Raw genomic sequence first — 19,527 nt, 5'->3', positions numbered from 1 at the left:
GGAGGAGCAATTTTATTATTTGAGAGAGTTTAGATTCATTAGAGCATGGCTTCAAGAGCTGCATGCAGAACTCTGTTACAGCTGCAGTGCCTGACACGGGAGGAATTTTGTTCATCTTCTTTGCCTTTCCCTGCCAGGGCAGGATTGATCGGGTTGTTTTTTTTTTTTCCTCCTCTGCTGTCTCCTTTCCAGCTATAAATTTCCCAAAGGATGGGGCTTCCATTGCTTCCCGTGGGAGGCTATTTCATATCAAGATGTTCCTACTGATACCCATCTTAGTTCTCTCTCCTACTACCTGTAAGTTTTTGTTTCACACTAGAAGGCTTCTCTCTTCCTGGTGCTCACGCATCTCAAGTATCTGTATGCAATCAGACTTCCATCCTTGTCATCGCTTGCTTAGCACTTAGTCTCTGCTCTGGTTGTTTGCCAGTCGTTCCAACAGACTGCTCAGTTTTCTTGCTGCCTAAGCTTTGTCTTCAGGCTTAAGACTCAATTAGTCCAGTTTCTCCATAGCAATTATGTCTGCTTCAAGCTGGTATCCATGCCAATCTGCTGTTCGGTTTTCTGTGTTAAACACCTTCTGTCACTTATCCATTCCTTTAGATATCTATATCAGCAAATTGTAGGAATCGGAATGTAATTGTCAGATACAGTAAGAAAACTTGGAGTATTTTAATCAGGAAGATTAAACGTACGTGTTTAGCTTAATATTTGAAAAGACGTAGTCTGAGGTACAGTGCCCCCCATGCTCTGATTCTGCTGTAACTTACACAAATTAAAAACTCAGGTAAATTAAATCTTTTGGTTTAAGAGGCTTTGTGACCATAGCGGGCTTCAAAGAACAGCAGGCAAGGAGATAAATTCATGAAACTGCTTCCTTCCCCCGGCAAGAACAGGAAACACAAAGTAATACAGATTTGAGTCTAAAAGCAACTAAATCTGCCTTCTCCACTTTAATCATATCTGGACAAGATCTCTCTTTATAACTTTTCACAAAGTCTTCAGGTTTGCTGCTCCGATCCTTTAGCGCAAGCTTAGTGCCCAGAAATCCTGCCTTGTTGGAGAAGAGAGTCTACGAGAATAGCTGGGACTAAGCCTATCGCCTGGTATTTGCAAAAGCTGGGAATTAACTGACAATTTACGTTGTCCTCTTCTGTTTTGTTTTTGAAGATTACAGATATAAAAAGGATGAGCTGTTTAAAAGACTGAAGGTGACTACTTTTGCCCAGTTGGTATGTATATTTCCCTCTCTGGCCTCTGAAAATTGTTGTCTTTGGTGAACAGCATTTTTGCTTTGTCTAAAGTGTTTTATGTACTTATGTAGCCTTAGCGTGTAATTCTTCTGTATTGGCTTCTTCCTGCCCTCATAGATTTCCCTTAATAAAAGCAAACCATTCAGGCCAATGTTTTCAGAGTAGTCAAATGCTTTTAGGGGCACATTGTAGTTTGTAGTGACTCTGTCTTTGAAATTCGTTCCCTATTTTTTTTTTTTCCATTAACTTAAGAGGATCTTCAAGCCTCTTACAAAGAAAAGGGCTATGTAAAGTAGTATTCAAATCTGATCTCATGGAGCTTTGTGTCAAGCAGTCACAGCCTGAAGCCATCCTTAATGGAGGGAAGGTTGTGACTTCAAGGTTTTCTGCATATTTTTTTAATTAAAAAGTAATTAATCAAAATACTAAAAAAAGGGAGAATCTGATAGTAAATAAAGAGCTGTGTGTTGCTTCTATGTTGGTTCAAGAAAATTAGGAAAAACTAGAAAAAGACAAGCTTTCTTCGAAGGAGAGAAGGAAAAGGAACGTTAAGCTTGCAGATATCGAAGGAGTGGGTCTCTGCAGCATCGTATCTTTAGTTCCCCTGGATTGTTAAGACCGATCCTGTGAGTCACTGGTGTGGTGAACTGATTGAGTATGTGAATATCTCAGGTCTGCTCTCACAGGCCGATTAACCATGTGCAATTTTATCCAATGTAGTGTATGTTCTGAAATATTTCAGTGACTGAACTTCATAAAAGATTCTGGTATTTAATATTGCCAGCACAGCATACTTAGCTTTGCTTTATTCTAAGGTTGAGCGTTCTTTTTTTTTTTTGCTACAACTTCTGTTTAATAAAAGGACATAGTTGCAGTACAGGCATCATATATGCACCTATATGTGACCTTGAAGTCCAGTAGAAGTTGCATTGAGTTACATGTGTTTTGGCTTAAGGATTGTTTTTCCTTAAGCTGATCCCCGCTGTCTTTCATTGACACCGGTGCGTGCATATCAGGGTATCGTTGCTTGCTTTTGTTCCCTGCAGGTCATCCAGGTTGCCTCTCTATCTGATGAAACCTTAGAAGTGACAAATGAGGAGATGCACAAGCTGGAAGGTAACAATATTTATTGTAAGCAGAAAGAGAAAGAGCTGTAGATCACTGCCATATGGTGAACAGTGTCCTGACAGACATAGCTGACTATTCAGCAAGTCTTTTAATCAGGAGGAAAAAATAACTTAACCTGTGGCCTGCAGCCATTCCACTTTGGGAACAGAAACACTCCTAAAACAGAAAGGCTTGCAAATAAGAAAGGCCTCGTGCTCCCAAGTTTATTGTAGTAACTCAGTAGGTGTCATGCATCAAGAATTACAATTTTATCGAATTCTTAAAATGAGATCTTGAGCCCTTAAAAATCATATGGCTCTTTATTAATCCTTATAAGAGGATGAAGATAAGGCTGTCTTTAAGAGACGCACTTTCTTCTAAGAATAGAAACTGGGCTTAAAACCTGCTTGTTTATTTCCTGCAGCATTTTAACTCTTTGTACCCTGTTCTCTCCCCAGATGGTGATTCTGCTGCTCCAGATGCAGACGCTGAACTCACAGCAGGGACAAATGGGAAAGGAAGCCCCGATGAGAGACCTAGTCCGGTCCTGTTCATAAAAAACACAGGAGCTGGGGAATCCTATCGGTCCACACTGCAGAGGTGCCTGATAATATACACAGTTTTCTTCCTGTCTTAGCAGATAATTGTTTTTACCCAGCTAGTTATTTTAAATTGCTACTACTGGCTTTATATTGTATTTCTCATTAAAGCCTGATTTTGCACGTCCAGGGATGTGAGCGAGAGAGAGCGTTGGCAGGTTTTCCTGTCTGAATGAGTTTGGTTTGCGGCTGTAACCCAACACTTTTGCTACCTGATGATTGTCTAAATGGCTGACAAGGAAATACGTTTGTGGGATTTGATCCAGGTCCCTGGGTTCAAGAATCCATGTTAGAAACTGCTCTGGTAAACTCAGTAATGTGCCTTCCTGATGATCCTAACGGATTGTCCTGTGAGTGAGAATAAGAGTCCAATTTTCAAACGCAATGCATCGCTAGTCAAGGTCAGAGATACCAGGAAGGCACTGTACGAGGAAGCTTTGTCTCAGCCCTTCTCTTGCTGTACCTGTGCAAAAGTTCTCAGAAGAGTTGAGACGCTAGCCTGACAGGCTTGGCCATCGCGTATCAAAGCCATCGATTTAGTGACCACTGAGAGTATCTGGAGGTTTCTGTTCATCATCCAATTAGTGATGAAATGGAAATCCTCTGCATAGCACTGTAGATGACTGACAGTTATTTACTGTGTCTGACTTGCTGAGATCTCACCATTGGCAGCTTCTTAGAATTATTCTCCCTCACCCGAATCACTTAGGACATTGAATAAAACTCCTGGACTTGACTGATCCAGAAGAGTACGGTACATTCACATAGCAAAGCTGTACTCTGTTTATTTTTTATATTGATAAAAATGAAATCCGTCTCTTACCATGTACTGGAAAGCCTGAAATAGACTCTCTCCATTGTTATGTGGTGTCTGGCTGTACTGGAATGTAAATGGGCTATTGGAACAGGCAGTGGAAAACTGCTCTGACCTGGTGAAGAGGTATGGAAGTGTTCAGAGTGAGAGCTTGCATCATAACCTCCTCTTTCCTCTTGTAGCGTGATAAGTGGCGTTGGTGAACTGGATATAGAAAAGGACACTCCAAAGAAAGTGGATGCTCCAAAGAAAGTGGATGCTCAGGCTAAAGATACGCCTTATCCCGACTGCCCCTTCCTGCTTTTGGATGTACGAGACAGAGATGCGTACGACCAATGTCACATTGTCGGAGGTGAGGAGGCCAGAATCCCACTGCAGCCTGGTGTCGGTTGGGGTCGTATACTCAGCTTTTTGTGTCATCTTCTGGCTGGCTTCATTTTTTCCCCCAAGGTGGAACATCACTTGGGTGCAGAATGTTCTCGGTATTCATCCAGTACACCCATCTTTCCTGGAGAGGGATGAGGGGACTGAGCTGATGTTAATCCTTTATTCAGTCTGTTGAACTCTAACAAGTCTGTGTCAGTTGTATTCCAGGTTGTGTGACGGCTGGTGTTCAGCCGCTGTATGATTTTTCTCTCTTTTTTTTTTGGTTTTTTTTTTTTTGTTCTCCTCCACAGCTTATTCCTACCCTATTGCAACGCTGTCTAGAACCATGAACCCATATACAAATAGTATTCTGGAATATGTATCCTTTACATATGAAGTGCTGGAATAAAAAAAAAGAAATTGGGGGGGTGTTGGTGGGGGCTTCCAAAAACAATGGGAGCTATAGCAGTCACTGTGACTGGGACAATGCTTAACCAACAAAATCTGGGGATTTCAAGGAGGATGGGAGGGGAGGTCCTTTACGCTGGCTGTGATTACCTGGTGTGGCTCCACTGCCACCATCAGATGCTGGATTCTAATTCCTCAAGGCTGTAACACCTCTTGACTCCAGTGGGAGCTGCCTGAATTTGGCATTTCTTGGGATTTTGGCTGCTGGAAGGCAAAGCCATACTTGGGCACCCGTCCCCCGCTGTTGCTGGAGTGCTGGGCTTCTTGAGGGATGTATTCATCAAATCCTTTGGCTTTCTCTCAGCACCTTGATGGGGATTGGCTTTTCTCTGGAGGACAGAAAGAGGATTATTAGCTAGGATTAGGCTGATAATTTCCTGGGTTGTTAGCTTGTGAGGGCCACAGGGGAGAGGGGAGGTTGTAAACGAAGGTGCTTCTTGCTATTGCCTGTTACTAACCAATCGTCAAAACAGTGGTGGATACCTGCTGCAGGGGCTGCTCTCCAGTGGGGATGAGGCTGTGTCCTTCCAGTGTCTGGCAAGCCCCAGCTGCTGAGAAATCAGTTTTAAAGCACCGGTGAAGGGAAGGCATTCCTGCCTGATACTCACAAATCAAGTAGGGAGTCTCTCAGTCTCTGTTTGTTTGTGTCCCTTCTTTCTAAAAGGCATTAATGATCACCTTAAGTTTACAAATTAATCCTTAGCTCTTCTACCTATCAGAAAAATGCACATGGAAAAATTATCATTTTGTATGACAATGATGAGAGGCTAGCCAGCCAGGCTGCGACAACCATGTGTGAGAGGGGCTTTGAGAACTTGTTCATGCTATCTGGAGGTAAGAGGAGATGGGCAGGACTCCCTGAGATCTCAGGTGGGTCGATCGAGAGCAGAGAGCAAGGGTTGCATGAGCTGGATATTGGAAAGAGCTGGATATTCAGCTTTGTCAAGTGTTTTACTTGTGACTGGTAAAATCACTGATCCCATCTTAGCTGGTGGTCACCGATAACGTGTGATCTGTATGTCTGCAGGCCTGAAGGTCCTGGCACAGAAGATTCCAGAAGGACTGATCACCGGCTCGCTCCCCGTGTCCTGCCAGGTCACAGCTCCCACTGGATCTGCCCGGAAAAAGACCTCTCCCAAAGTGCCACCCACGCGTGCTGAGAATAAATGGAGATTTTCTGTAGATGATCTACAAAAGATAAAGTACTACCTGGAAGAGGAGCGCATTCCTTCAGACACTGCCAGTAAGACTCCAGCTGCTTTCTGTAGCTCTTGAGCCTGGCCTGCAGCAGTTCTCTGTTTTGCTATATTCTTTCCATGAGATTGCTGGGAGAGGGAGAATTTTTTTCCAAACTGAGAAGATCCACCATGCTGATCCCAGAGGACTTAAATCTTATATAGCTACACGATGGCAAAATCCTGGGCCTGCTGCAGGTGGGCATATACCGTTCTGCCCACTATATTTAAATGTCTTTAGGTTTTACTGGTGATTAATAGGTTCTTCAAATTCTTAGGCCTGCACCGCTAGATAGAGACTGCCCAGAACCCTGCACTGGATTATTCATGGGTCTGTATGTTTACAGTGAGAGCTGGAGAGCCAGCGAGGGGCAACAGATCATTTGTGTGTCCTTGTACTCTGTCACGCACGCAGTTTCTGATCTTTGGGTTTTTTTTTTCCTCAGGCCGTCTTAGCCGTGGTTCTTCAGGGCGTGATTCCAAGGTGACAACCGTGAGGAGCAGCCCCAGTCTCCCCAGCACTGCTGACAACGTGGGATTCCTCACCACTCGCTCGCTCAGCAGGAGCAGCCTCCAGAACAGGCCATGGAAATAAGCAGTGGTATTTTCTTCCACTGAATAAATGAATGTCCAGGTTCTGGGAACCCTGAGCAGTGCAGCCGGTCTGTTGTTTTAGGAATCCGCAGAGGAAAGCAGCGGTGGTATATAAATGGCAGCTCGGGTAAGCTGGGGGAGCTGGAACAGTTGACGTTTCGTAGAAGCAGGAACGGTATCACTTTGGCAAGGCTGACTTTTAGGTGCAGTGTCAGGACAGAGTTGATATAACTGATTTTGTAGGGGAGAGAGGAAACTGGTAGTAAAGCCTGTGACCAGTAGAAACGGTTCTGTGAAGCCTGTAGTTCGGACGAATGAATTTGTGTCTGTAACAAATACTCCCTCTGTGCTGTGCCCGGAACCGCAGACTCTGCAAACAGGAGAACGCGTGTGAAGGTAAATGGGCCAGAAATCATCTGTGAGCAAAAACCTTGGTGTTTTGTAGCAGAGATACAGACATTCAGCAACTTGCCAAAATGTTGGAGAGAGGATTCCGTAAGTGTGGGGGTTTTTTTTTAAATTTATGTTAATGAACAGAAGTATTTGTAATAAAGTTGTTTTTGGAAATGATGCCCAGCGTGGCACTGTAACCTGACAGTCGTGTTTACTCATGGACAGTTTGTGAAACAATTCTGTATTTTTAAAGGTGAGCCAGAGGAGAAAATAACTGTGTTTTCCCTCTCTTCTCCTTTATTGCCTAGAAGGTTTGGCTTCTTAACTGTGCTTTTTCTGCATTGTTCCTTGCCGTGGTTACCGAGAGCTACTGTATGGTATTTTTGGTTCTAAATGAGATTAAATGAAAGAGTAAGGCTGCCAGATGTGCTGAGCAGGGTTTTAGCTGACATGCCGCTAAAAATCATCTGCTGTGCCCCTCCTGCTGGTGTGCAGGCAGAGTATCTGCTTCGTTTCACTGTGCACCGGTGACTTGCTCCGTTTCCGACCTGCCAGAGCAGGTTGCTGGTCACTGGAGCTGCAGAAAACGTCGACGTACCAGGAGGAGCCAGTCACTCTTCTGCTGACAAGGCTGACTTCCCTACCCATCGTGCAGGCAGCTGCGAGTCGAGGTTAGGAGGCAGAATGTCATTTTTGCTTTATAAAATGCTTTTGTGACCCTTGGAGGCAAGCTGTATTCTTCAGTGGAGCAGCAAATTGCTCTGCAGTTCCAGTGCCTGATAGAGGCTGGAAATTTATTCCCAGTTATGCCCTTGCCAGTGTTTTTTGAGTAGCTTCTTTAAGGTTAGGGTGGCTGAAGGGAAATTTTTTTCTGCCTTCTCACCAGGGACCACGAATCTGGTAACTGAACATGGCATGAAGATTTTATAGAAAACAAGTATCACAGCTTTCATCAAATCGGTGCTTCCACCATACCAGTATTGGCTGGGTGACCTAGAAATCCTCTAGAACTACGCAGTGACAAAGCGGAGTTGCCTACTAGAGACATCGTAGGTGGTTACAGAGAGATCCTGCTCTCTAGCCTTTACCTACAGGATTGCTCAGCTTGGTCCAGCTTTGGCTTCTTGGTCTTGTGTTTTTTGTGTGTGCCTTTTTGGGTTTCAGTGGGGTTTTTTCCCCCCTTTTTGAAGTAGACAAGTAATCTTCAACAGACCCCAAAGTGCACCAGTGGTGCAGATCATCAGGGGATAATTCTGGTGAAAGGGCAAGGTGAGAGAAATTGCACGTGATCTCCAGTTTGGCAGTTTAAGACTCACATCCCTGAGCACATTTATCACATTTATTGTGTCTCCCTGAGTCTTAAATCGGAGGAGTGCTGATACAGGGACTGGCAGTCTCATTCTGATGAGAGCCGTAACCTCAGTCCTCTCCAGAGAAGAGTGAGGTGATCAGCACAAACCTTTGATGCTGTGTAGGGATCCCCCGGAGGGAGAATGAAGGGAGAAATCGAGGGGCATAGGGCAGAGCCAGCACTTAAAATGTACTGAACAAAGTGCTTCAAAGAGCTGAATGCCCCTGTGTGTTCAAATACACATCTACATTTTTATGTGCAACGAAATGTGATTACAGGGAGGTAACTTAAAGCTCCCAGCTTCCCAAAGAAGCCCTTGGACACTTTAAGTTCATGCAAACCAGCTCTAATTTGTACAAACTGTCCTTCCAACCCATCCGCTAAGGATCCTGGGTTTCCATAGGGAGTGTGTGTGTACGTATGTACTATAAGAGTTGGGCTGGTCAAAGATTAAAAAATTAAAGAACTTATTTCAGCCCATCCTGCGGAAGCTGGATGCATCTTACTAACTGCTCTGCTCTCTTACCTTCCTAATCGATCACACTTCTGGAAGACTTTTTGTTGGTTTAGTTGTAGGCATGTTTATTTTGGACGAAGTAGCTTGTCCTCCTAGGTCAGACCGGTTGGCTTGCCGTGGAACGGCAGCATCACTTCTTGAGAGAAAAGTGTTTATTTAAATGGTCTGAGCCCCAAGCGGGAGCTGCAGGGACCTGGTTCTTGACCGTGTTCTTCTTCACTCGCAGCCTGGGGAAGCCGACTCACCTCTTGGGGCTTTAGATACTGAGTGGCGATGCTATTAGGTGGCCTAATAAAATAAATAAAAGCTAAAGAAAGATTTCAAAGGAGCTGAAGCATCGCAGAATGCCACGTTTCGCTTTGAACACATAACGTGGCTCACGCAGCTGTGTGGTCTGATCTTGGTGTCCTAAGTCCGCTGCTCCTTCCTGCTCTGTACGGCACCTCCATTTTTATGTCGTCGTGAAATAACAACATTGAACGAAGCGGCATCTCCTGCATAATTCAGTTGGTAGCTTGCCTAGGCTGGTTGACTGAAAAATTATACTAGCTGATTGATTTAGCTGAACGTGCGCAGGAGAGGTGACAGCCAAAAGAGCCATTTATTACGTGCTTGAAAGACAGGGACCGGCACAGCGCGCCGGGCCCCTACGGTGTGCGAGTAGGAGATCTTTCACCTCTATGTATAAAACGCATCTGTCTGAAAACGGAGATGAGAGTAGTGGTCGCTGTGTTGGCTTAAAGTCCTGATTTTGCTATCCAGCTGTGGGAGACAGATCCAAAATCCCTGGCTGCTCTGGGTTGCGTGTGAACCTCCTCCTGAAACGGATGGACAAAACTAGTCCGAGCTGTTTGAGATCCTCCAAATCCAGGGCATCAAAGGAAGAACTGAATGTACTTTCCCATTGTCTTGATGGATTTGTATGGTTTTGGACTCTTGACTTGGTATTGGTTGGAGGATAGAGTTAAACTCTTATAAAGTCTGGGAGTTTTAATTGTTTAATTTAATAAAAAAGTAAATGACACCATACGGCTGAGTACTGCTTTTCAGTTTGAGCTTTGACAGCTAACGGAGAGCGTGGAGCGGCGCCTGCAGAAGCGGGGAGTCGGCAGGGGCTTGGCTCCCCTTCCCCGTGGGATTGCAGCAGATGAGGAGGGACCTTCCTACCAGCGCTGCGAGTTTGTGTTCAACCACAAAAATACGCAGAATAAACCGCGCTAACCCAATTGTCTCGTGTCCCAGAGCCACTCCGGCCCCCAGGGGGGCTGGGGAAGGTGGGCAGGCCTCCTGCCAGCACGGCTGCGGTGTCCGAGGTCCCTGCTTGCCCAGCAAGTGTCAGACTGAACCTCTTCCCCTTCCTCTGCCAGAGCAGAGGGAAAACGAGCACCTTCCTTTCTTTTGTGTCCCAGTGTTTTCATGCCCTTTTAATCCCCTTTTCGGGCCACTGGGCCAGTGCGTGCTGTTTATATTGGCTGCCGTCGCGTGCACCCGCAGGAGCGCTGAGTCAGTCTCCGAAAAGGCTTTTCACCGTGATTTGGAAAAAAAGAAAACAACAAACGGCATTTCTCATCCTTCTTTACATTTATTTATTGCGTTCTTTTCCCCCCCCTGCAGCTAATTCAACCGCCGCTCGGCCCCCGATCCCGGTTAGTAGGGATGGTCCCGCGCGTGCAGCATGATGACCTTCAGCGCCAGCCACGTCTCCTGGGCGGTCGGGACGATCTGTTTGGCGGGGAGCAGGAACCCGTAGCGCCCCGTGTCCCGCAGCTCGAAGGTGAAGGAATACTTAATGCCCTGATTGTACGTCCAGTCGATGGTTCCTCCGCTCGCTTGATCTGAGTGGGGAAACAACGGGAAGGATGCGAAACGTCAGTCGCTCTGCGTCATACGGGTATTTCACGGGACCTTTTGTCTAAGCCGAGGTGCGAGTGATGATTTTGGTTTATTTTGGGGGAACCACTGCTATCCCCCGTTACTTACAGATGGTGGTGATGATGCTGCCGTACTTGTAGTTAGTGCCGTACAGAGAAGACAGAGCTGCGACCGCCTTCTCGGAAATCTGGTGCTGGGAATACACAGAAGAGAGGAAGATGAGGCAGGGAAGGGGAGAGCCTGCGGGATACAGCCTGCAGGAGAGGTTTTTTGCTCGTGCTGCAAGCAAAAAGGATGCCAAAGCTCAGTAGCCTTGGCCTGGGGGAGTCCCCACGGGCTGGCAAAGGAGCCAGGGCTTCTTCCCGGCTTGCCAGCGCCCCCTCCACGGTGCGTGATGGAGGTTGCTCCTCCTTGGAGGAGGAGAGCAGCCTCACATCAACCCAGCCCCCTTCAAACCTCTGTGTCAGCCCTACCAGTTCCTTCTGGTCAGGCACTGGGGTTCTGGTGTAGCCGTAGGGGTAGAGCAGGAGCTGGGAGTAGCTGTGGATGGAGACGAAAGCCTTGATGTTCCCGTGGTTGTTCACAAAGTCCACGATGGCCTTCACCTCTGGCTCCGAGTTGGCGTAGGGTCCGTGGTACGTCTCCGAGCAGGGGTTTCTGCTGGCCCCAGGCCCTGTGGAGAAGTGAAAACACAATGTGGGTGTTTGGTGGCTTTGGTGACAGTTGGGTGGCTCAGAAAGTCACAAGGGCAAAGGGCCTTTTCCATTTCCAAGCCCAAGAGCTTTGCCCATCCTTCAGCTGCTTGGTGGCCAGCAAGGAACGCTCTTAGATGTTTGTATGATGGCTTTCATTTGTGGTCCCCACCGTGCTGGTCACTAGGGGACATCAAAGCCTTGGTGGAGCACAAACCCACGTCTCTGCCACGCAAATCCCATCTTTTCCCCAGGGGACATCAGTGGATCTTTCTGAGCCAGAAATGGCCTTAGAGCCTTCACTGGGAGGGTGGAAACCCCCCACAGGGTGAATGGGAGAGCTCTGACCTCCGAAATTTGCGTCCCAGTTGCGGTTGGGGTCCACACCGATGCAAGTGGAGCCCGAGTGCGTGGACCTGGTCTTGCGCCACATGCGGTTCTGGAAGGGCAGAGCCGTCTCAGCTGGTGTCCAGGGCCAGAGCTCCACCAGCCTCCAGAGGACAGGGGGCTGTCATCTGGGGTGTCTAACGGGTCATGGTGGTCCCCTTCCCACCCCGTGGAAATGTAGACAAGGAGGATTTGAGTTTTCAGAGGCCTCCATGTGCAGCACCCCAGTCCTGTTCCCCAGCCCCATCCAGCGTGGCTGTGGGAGCCGGGGAGAGGAAAGCCAGGACAGTACCTGGGTTTGGGTGAAGACGAAGCCGTCCGGGTTGGTGACGATCTCCAGGAAGATGTCCATCGTGTCTAGGATGGAGGCCAGACCTTCATCTTTCTCATGATCCAGGAGAATCTAGAGAGGATGGCGGTTTGGGGTTCCCTGGCGCTGCTGGATCACGGTCCCCTTCGTGGGGTCAGCCACTTGGCAACCGCGGTGGCTGCAGGACCTTGTGGTCCTTCGGGGACGTAAGACGTGTCCGGGAGGTGCCCATACCTTCTTGGCGAACCAGACGCCGCTGGCCTGTGTCACCCATTCGCGGGAGTGGATGCCGGTGTCGATCCAGATGGCCGGGCGGTTCGTCCCCCCTTTGCTGAACTGGAAGAGCAGAGAGGGGGGGTTGGCTTTGCCCCTGGCCCTGCTCCCCCCTCTGGTCACCCCGTGAACCCCAAATCCTCACCTTGAGCACGTAGAGGGGGCGGTTCTCTGTCGACCGACCGATCTCGAGCTTGCTGACCAGGTTGGGGTTTTCGGCCACCAGCAGGTCCATGAAGGTGTAGATCTGGGGGAGAGGGATGGAGGGGTCACTCCCAGCTCACCCCCTGCCCTTGCTGCACCTGGAGCAAAGGGCTTTGCACAAGCAATTCCAGGATGCAATTTTCCCCCCAAAGTGCCCCGAATCTTGCACTTTCTCACCTCGTCCAGGCTGTGGTAGGCGGCGTAGTCAAAGGTGTTGGTGGAGAGTGGCAGCTGGCGGCGGCTGCGAAGCATCTCCGTCCTCTCGTGGTCCACCAGCGCCTGGGGGACATGGAGCAGGATGAGACCTCGTCCCCCGCCATGCTGAGACCCCATGTCTCACCCGCCTCCCCTCCGCCCCCGCTGACCTGCACGTCCTCGATCATGATGGAGTAGGAGATACCGTTGGCCTCCAGGTGGGCTTTGAGGGGCTGCAGGCTGGGGAAGGGCACGCGGACATCGACGGGGTACCCGGGGCCGCGGGGTGACAGCCAGAAATCCAGCTGGAAGGGGAAAAAGCGAGATGGGGGGGGTCGGATCCAGCCTTGGGCTCCCCCCTGCCCCGCACCAGCCTCTGTCTTGCTTTTCACCAGCTGGTCCCCATCATCCCACGTCCAGCCCCCTCCCCCAAGCCCCATCGCTGCTCTACAGCGTGTTTTGGGGGGTGCAAAGCGAGGGACACGGGCTGGGGGGGGGTCTCCAAAAGCCACCCCTGCTGCTGCACCCGGTACCTGCAGTTGCTCGAGGTTCTGCAGCTCCTGCACCTTCTGCAGCTCCTCATCGCTGGTGGGGACGATGCGCAGCACCTGGTGCCTGTGGGGTCAGGGGGTGCTGGGGGGGGTGCGGGGCCAAGCTCCAGCCCCCGTGGGTCCAGCCTAACCCCCACCCCATCCATCCCCCCCACCCTGGGGATTTGGACTGACCCTTTTCCCGGGGGGTGTCTGTGCCCCCTAGAGGCTGAACCAGCTCCTTCTGCCCCCACCGGTGCCACCGTTCCCATCCCGGCCACCCCCCGCCGCCGGCCGGACCCCCTACCCAACAAAAGTCTCGGTGCCGGCGGCTGCTGCCACCAGGGCAGCCAGCAGCACGAGGGCCCTCATCGTCAGCCGAAAGAGCCCGTCCCGCGTCCCAACGGCACCCCGGGGCCTCTTAAATCCCATCGGGATGGTGGCCCCCAGCCCGGTCCCCCCGCCCCCAGCTGTCCCCTTTCCCAGGGCCGTGGGAAGGCTCCGGCTGGCACCGGCCAAGGTTGGGCACCGCAGCTCCGCCGTTCCCCCTCTGCGTTCCCGGTTCCCGGCCAAACCCGTCCCAGGAACCGGCCAGGGCCGTCGGTGAGTCACCTGCCAGCGGGGCGAGAGGCGGGGAGGTGACAAAATCCCACCGCCCACGGCGCCGGCTGCAGCTCGGAGCTGCGGGGAGGGAAAGGGCGAAATTGGGTCGAGAAGGTGCGAGATGAAGATTTTCGCATGGGGGGGGGGCTCGGCGAGACGGGCACCTAAACTGTGGCCACGGTGGTGGTGATGGTGGTGGGGGAATCGGTTTAAAGTTCGGCGCGGGGCAGAGGTCAGAGCGGGTGACGGTCATCCCGGGTGGCCAAAATAAAATAGCAAATGCCTGAAAGCACTTTGCACCCAGCGAGGGTGCCCGGTGTCCCTCCTCCCAGCCCCCGGGGCAGGGACGATAGAGCAATGCTGCCCAAAAACCCACAAATTTGGATTTGGTTGCCCAAAACCCACCTATCCCCGCCCAGGTCCTTCAGAGCTGTTAGACCCAAAGGATGGGGACTTGTAGGGTCAAAGCCACGAGGGGGGAGCAAACACCTGCAGGGCTGGGAATCCTTTTTCACCCTTTTTTTGAAGTCTAGCATGAAAAAATAAAGGTGCCAGCCTTAAACCATAGTATTTAGGATTATTTATTGAGACGGGGGGACACCACGGGAGGTGCTGGCTTCAGTATGGATGCTCCAGGACGTGGACCATGATGTCCAGCAGCGCCGGCCAGGTCTCGGTAGCTGTGGGGATGATCTGGTTGCTGGGCAGGAGGAAGCCGTAGCGCCCCGTGTCCCTCAGCTCAAAGGTGAAGGAATATTTCACCCCGTTGTCGTAGGCCCAGTCGATGGTGGTGCCATCTGCCATGTCTGTGGGGAGAGGAGGTGAGGTGTGATCCCAACGCTGAGCATTCGTGATGGACACGACGCCACGGGATGAGGAAGGGACACTTACAGATGGTGTCCACGATGCTGCCGTAGGTGTATTTTGTCCCATACACAGCGGCCAAGTCGTTCACTGCCTTTTTAGCCAGTTCATTCTGCAAGGGAGAGCCCAAAAGTGGTGAGACCTGGTGGACCAAGACCTTGGGGCAGCAGAAACCCTGGGGCAGTGGGGTCTAGAGCCCAGCACCATTTCCCACCCCCTCTGCTCTTGCTTTTCCCCAAAACACCCTTTATTTTTGATGGATGGGAGGTACATCTTGCAATCGCCCTCCCTCCAAGAACCAAGTGATGTGCTTCAATGTGCAGGTTGCATCTAACGAGAGGAGCGGGGAGGGTCCTGGGATGATCCGACCTGATTCTTCCAGCAAGGCTGGTGCTTGCAGCCCCATGTCTACATTTTGGGACCATCTCACCAGTTCCTGGTGGTCGGGCGCAGGCGCTCTCTTGTAGCCATAGGGGAAAAGCAGCATCTGGGAGTAGCTGTGGATGGAGATGACCGATTTCACGTTCCCGTGGCCGCTGATGAAGTCCACGACGGCTTTCACTTCACTCTCAGAGTGGGCGTAGGGGCCGCGGTAGGTCTCGGAGCAGGGGTTGCTGCTAGAGCCGGCGCCTGGGGCATGGTGGAAGAGGCACCATGCAGAGAGGTTGCCCTGGGGAAGGGTTTCCAGCCCCCAGGTTTCTCCCCTCTAGCAGGAGGCTTCGATGCTTTGAGGCACAAGCGATGCCCAGCGTGGGGACCTGGTGGCCTGGCTCTCACCTCCAAAGCCCGCGTTCCAGTTTCGGTTGGGGTCCACGCCGACACAGTTGGAGCCGGCGTTGATGGACCTCGTCTTGCGCCACATGCGGTTCTAGGAGCAGATGGGGCCGAGACCGTCACAGGGATGTGAATCCCCCGCTTTGGAGGACAGATGATGCCCGCCTGCCCGAGCATCTCCAGGGATGGGAGGAAACCACCTCTAACCACTCGCCATCCCACATGGGAAGAGACATCCCTCCCCACCCAAAAACCGCAGCCAGCCACGGCTGCCGGAGCCAAGCGCCGGGACAAGTTCCCCCGCAGCATCCCCGCACTCACGGAGCTGTGGGTGAAGGCAAAGCCATCGGGGTTGGTGATGATCTCAAAGAAGATGTCCATGCTGTCCAGGATGGCGGTGATGGAGGGGTCCTGGCCGTACTCCTTGGCAATCTGCGTGGGGAGGGAAGCGGGAGCTGCCTCGGTGCCCCTCGGGGACGAGGGATGCGACCGAGCGGCACCGCAGGGAGGTGTTAAAAAAGGGCTGGGGTAAGAATTGGGGTCCCAGGGCATGTGGTTACCTTGTTGGCCGTCCAGATGCCGGTGGCTTGGGTGATCCATTCCCGCGAGTGGATGCCGGTGTCCAGCCAGATGGCCGGCCGATTCGATCCCCCGGTGCTGAACTGTACGGAGAGGGGAGATTTCAGCCCCGTGCCCTCCCAGGGCTGGGCAGGGTGAGGGTGCCCATGGTACCCACCTTCAGCACATACAGGGGTCTGTTCTCGAAGCTCTGCCCAATCTGGATCTTGCTAACGAGGCTGGGATGATCGTCCACCAGCATGTCCATCCAGTCATAGATCTGAAAGGAGGAGTTGCTGGGTCACAAGGCTCACCTTGGCTTTCCTTTTGGTTTTTAAGGTATCCAGCACCAGATGAAACATGCAGAGCTTCCCTGGAGAAGATCTGGTGCTTCCTAGAAAAGACCAGGTGCTTGGACCTCTGTGCAAGCAGGGAGGTGCACATCGCAAAGGCTTTTGCAAAAGCAGACTGAACTGTGGGAGGAGATCCCCCAACACCATCACAGCCTCTATCAGCCACCCACTGGGCTCCAAGCACAGGGTTTGACCCCCAAAATGAAGTTGAAGATGTCTTCCAGTGAGGTGGGAGGTGCCAGAAGAGGCCACGCTGCATGTGGAGGGATGCCGGGTCTCCTGGCTCAGCTAAAACCTCTGCCCAAGGAGGAAAGACATCTCCCAGGGCGTCTCGCTGCCACCACCACCACCGCCACATGGATGCAACCATGGCACGGGCTGAGCATGACCCCAGCAAGACGAAGCGAATGCACTTGCAGAGCAAAGTACCTCGTCTATCGTGTGGTAGGAGGCAAAATCGAACGTGTCGGTGCTTCTCTCTGTCCTCCTGGACCTCGTCATGGTTTTCTTTTCCTCATCCAATAATTCCTGTTTAAGAGGGGGGAAAAAAACATCAAACAGGCTGGAAGGAGCAGGGGGTTGGGTTTTTCTTCCATGTCCTCATGGTTTCCAACTTTTTGGGTCTTCTATTGGGACTGAGCCATGGGAGCTCATCCCGCTCCCCGCCGCAGCCCTTACCTGCACGTCCTCGATCATGATGCTGTAGGAAATGCTATTGGACTCCAGGAAGATTTTGACTGCTTGGAGGCTGGGGAAGGGCACCCGCAGGTCGGCTGGGTGGCCGGGGCTGGTGGGGTGACGCCAAAAGTCAAGCTGGTGTGGAAGAGAGGAGAGAGCTCGGCCCCATCCGTGTTGGTGCTCATCCGTGGAGCTCCCCAGCACCAAAAGGGGTCTCATAAGAGTTTCCCATGAAGGATCTAAAAAGGTGTTTGGACAAGTTTTGGGACACACATGGGTCGCTTTGCCTCACTCAATGGATCTTCTGAAACATGTTTCAGCCCAAGCTGCTTGTTGGCTGCAAATGTCCCTTTGAATGATGAGTATTTGTGATTTGAGCAGACAATGAGACACCGGGGTCACTGCGTGCTGGTTTTGCTCTTTAATGCAATGGTAGAGGTATCTCCTTAGATCAGCTTTGTGGTGCAGATGCTGTTCCTCACCACCCATCTCTCTCTCTCCTGCTGCTCCCACTGCTTAAATTTTTCGCTGGGATTTAGCCCTCAAAGCAACCGGAGCAAATGCAGTGGGAGCAGAGTTGTGTCGTAATTCAAGCCAAAAAAAACGCAATGACATTTTAGACCTGAATACTCAGCCTAGGAACAACACTGCTGCAGTGGCCGGGGTGTTGCCGCTTCGTCTGAAACAGGAGGGCTCAAGATGCCCTAAGCTAAATATTATATTTATATAGCTATAAATTATACATATCCAAAATGGGAAGGAAAAAATGGATGTGAGGTCAAAAGAAGGAGGGAGCCCTGGATGTCACCAGGGTCTCTGTTTTACACCGGGGGATGCTCGGGGCCCCATCGCAGCTCACCTGCAGCTCTGCCTGCTCGCCCAGCACCCTGAGCAGGGTGATCTGCTCCTCGTCGCTGGCCGTGATGCGGAGGACCTGGTCCCTGCAGGGAGGCAGAGCCATCAGCGCATGTGGGAGGGATCACAGGAGGGGAGGGAAGGAGCTGAGCCTCCAGTGCTGATGTGGCCCCATCATGGGCTGGGTGGAGGCTGTGAAAGTTCTACACCAGCTCGGTGGGTTGGAAGGCACATCGGTTGTTGGAGGTTTGGTGTTGGAAGTGAAAAATGCAGGTTCAGAACAGCCGCAATGGGAAAAAGAGCAAGTGCCAGAGAGCCCATGGTGGTCTCCATCCTTCCTTTGATCACGAGAGCTCCCAAAATGTTAGAAAATATCTAACATACAGACATTTCCTAACACAGCCTCTGCTCCAGCCCAGCTGGGCTCCCCTGGGACGGGAACAGCCCCCAGCAGAGAAGGGAATGCTCTCCTTCCCCAGCAGCAAGGTTTCCCCATCTCAGTTCAGTCCTTCCCCTGGAAAAGCTCGGGGTGATGCTTTTAGGATTTAGCATCCCCTAATTTCTACCCTCCGCAGAGCCAGGGGGGTGCTCAAAACCTCCCTCCAAAGCCAGGGTGAAACCATATCTTTCCTGGTGCAGCAAAAGCTGATGGATTTCCCTCCTTCGGGCTTTCGTCCTTCTCATTGACCCCAAAGGAGGGCAGATGAGGCCAGGCATCTCTCACCCGGGTCCCCGTCCCCACCCAGGGTGCCCCACCAGCCCCCGCTTTTGGCAGGACTCACCCCACGAAAAGCTGCTCGCTGCAGGCGGCTGCCATGAGGGCGGCGAAGACCAGGAGGATCTTCATGGTGAGCGGACGCAGATGAGCCTCAGCCCCCGAGGGCATATATAACCCCCTATATAGTGCTCCAGGGGCACTCGTGGACCTTCTCACCAAGGCCACATCTGCTGTCCCCGCAGAGCCGGCAGCGACAAACAGGTAAGCCAGGAACGGTTCCCGGGAGCCCAAATGTTTGCTTTATTTGGCGAAGTCAATAAAAGAGCAGCCAAATCAGGGAGGATCTGATAACGTCTTCCTCGGCGCTCAGGTCCCGCCGCAGGTGGCCGGGCAGGATTCGTGCCCGTGCACCCAGCTTGGTGAGAGTGTCATGGTCACAGTCACCACCCAACCCATGGGCATGGGACGGTGGCAACGGTGGGGTCGTAGGACCCCAGAGTACACAAGGACACGGCACTTTGTTTCCATTAATTTCTTTATTACAGATTACTATTAGTAAGTCAAGTATAATTATGATTAGTAAAGCAAGCGTATATTACAAGTTACTACAAAATTACTAGCAGAAAAGCAAGCATGTAAACATATATACGTATTTATGATTAATTACTTATATACACACATATATATAAAAAATTCAAAATACACCATTCAAATTATTACCAGTGCCATTCCTCAAATCACTCCCAGGAGTGGGGCCAGTTGACAATGGATGAAGTCTCACTTCAAAGACGATGGGCGTCACGGAGCCCGGAGCCAGGCATCCCCGGCGAGGCTCCGAGGGGTCGCACAGGGACGTTCGCCTGGGAGTAACGCTCGGCGAGAGAGACAGAGGGGCTTGGTTTTGGGTAGAAAGCCAGTTATTTTTATGTCTTTAGTGTAGATAGGTGAGCGGGCGCAGGACAGC

General features: G+C 51.2%; 3 protein-coding genes across 5 annotated transcripts in view; 1 reads left to right on the top strand and 2 right to left on the bottom strand.

The window, feature by feature from the left end:
- CEP41 (centrosomal protein 41) overlaps positions 1 to 9,721 on the top strand; it is a 14,437-nt gene extending 4,716 nt beyond the window's left edge. For 2 of the 3 annotated variants that reach the window (XM_075141949.1, XM_075141940.1), the window contains 8 exons: positions 1,171 to 1,232; positions 2,300 to 2,369; positions 2,819 to 2,960; positions 3,956 to 4,125; positions 4,451 to 4,518; positions 5,327 to 5,441; positions 5,635 to 5,850; positions 6,289 to 9,721. In XM_075141949.1, coding sequence (XP_074998050.1) covers positions 1,171 to 1,232; positions 2,300 to 2,369; positions 2,819 to 2,960; positions 3,956 to 4,125; positions 4,451 to 4,518; positions 5,327 to 5,441; positions 5,635 to 5,850; positions 6,289 to 6,437 — 992 coding nt within the window. In that variant the 3' untranslated portion in view covers positions 6,438 to 9,721. The remainder of the gene's footprint in view (positions 1 to 1,170; positions 1,233 to 2,299; positions 2,370 to 2,818; positions 2,961 to 3,955; positions 4,126 to 4,450; positions 4,519 to 5,326; positions 5,442 to 5,634; positions 5,851 to 6,288) is intronic. The other variant, XM_075141960.1, reaches the window with a different exon arrangement.
- A 623-nt stretch (positions 9,722 to 10,344) lies between these two features.
- Positions 10,345 to 13,547, bottom strand: LOC142081056 (carboxypeptidase A1-like). Its single transcript, XM_075147611.1, has 11 exons — positions 13,468 to 13,547; positions 13,164 to 13,245; positions 12,801 to 12,935; positions 12,613 to 12,714; positions 12,377 to 12,478; positions 12,193 to 12,294; positions 11,941 to 12,051; positions 11,610 to 11,700; positions 11,043 to 11,242; positions 10,678 to 10,762; positions 10,345 to 10,532 (listed from the first exon to the last, which is right to left on the bottom strand). Exons 1-11 carry the CDS (start codon positions 13,530 to 13,532, stop codon positions 10,345 to 10,347), a joined length of 1,263 nt encoding a protein of 420 aa, XP_075003712.1. The 5' UTR covers positions 13,533 to 13,547.
- An 834-nt stretch (positions 13,548 to 14,381) lies between these two features.
- LOC142081020 (carboxypeptidase A1-like) lies at positions 14,382 to 18,731 on the bottom strand. The gene is made up of 11 exons (XM_075147473.1): positions 18,628 to 18,731; positions 17,850 to 17,931; positions 16,991 to 17,125; positions 16,742 to 16,840; positions 16,138 to 16,239; positions 15,962 to 16,063; positions 15,723 to 15,833; positions 15,405 to 15,495; positions 15,058 to 15,257; positions 14,655 to 14,739; positions 14,382 to 14,569 (listed from the first exon to the last, which is right to left on the bottom strand). Exons 1-11 carry the CDS (start codon positions 18,729 to 18,731, stop codon positions 14,382 to 14,384), a joined length of 1,299 nt encoding a protein of 432 aa, XP_075003574.1.
- Positions 18,732 to 19,527: the final 796 nt, after the last annotated feature.

Source organism: Calonectris borealis, chromosome 1 (genome assembly GCF_964195595.1).
Source record: "Calonectris borealis chromosome 1, bCalBor7.hap1.2, whole genome shotgun sequence".
NCBI lineage: Eukaryota > Metazoa > Chordata > Aves > Procellariiformes > Procellariidae > Calonectris > Calonectris borealis.
Note: the sequence above shows the minus strand (reverse complement) of the source record. Positions and strands in the feature narration are given on the sequence as shown.

Excerpts from the sequence above, each read along its gene's own strand:
- LOC142081020 (XM_075147473.1), bottom strand. The coding sequence starts at position 18,731 with ATGCCCTCGGGGGCTGAGGCTCATCTGCGTCCGCTCACCATGAAGATC. Across the intron at positions 15,496-15,722 it reads TTGCCTTCACCCACAGCTCC|AACCGCATGTGGCGCAAGAC; the intron begins GTGAGTGCGGGG and ends ATCTGCTCCTAG. Across the intron at positions 15,258-15,404 it reads CTGGAACGCGGGCTTTGGAG|GCGCCGGCTCTAGCAGCAAC; the intron begins GTGAGAGCCAGG and ends ACCATGCCCCAG.
- LOC142081056 (XM_075147611.1), bottom strand. The coding sequence starts at position 13,532 with ATGAGGGCCCTCGTGCTGCTGGCTGCCCTGGTGGCAGCAGCCGCCGGC. Across the intron at positions 12,052-12,192 it reads GCGTCTGGTTCGCCAAGAAG|ATTCTCCTGGATCATGAGAA; the intron begins GTATGGGCACCT and ends CATCCTCTCTAG. Across the intron at positions 11,701-11,940 it reads TCGTCTTCACCCAAACCCAG|AACCGCATGTGGCGCAAGAC; the intron begins GTACTGTCCTGG and ends CTGCCCTTCCAG.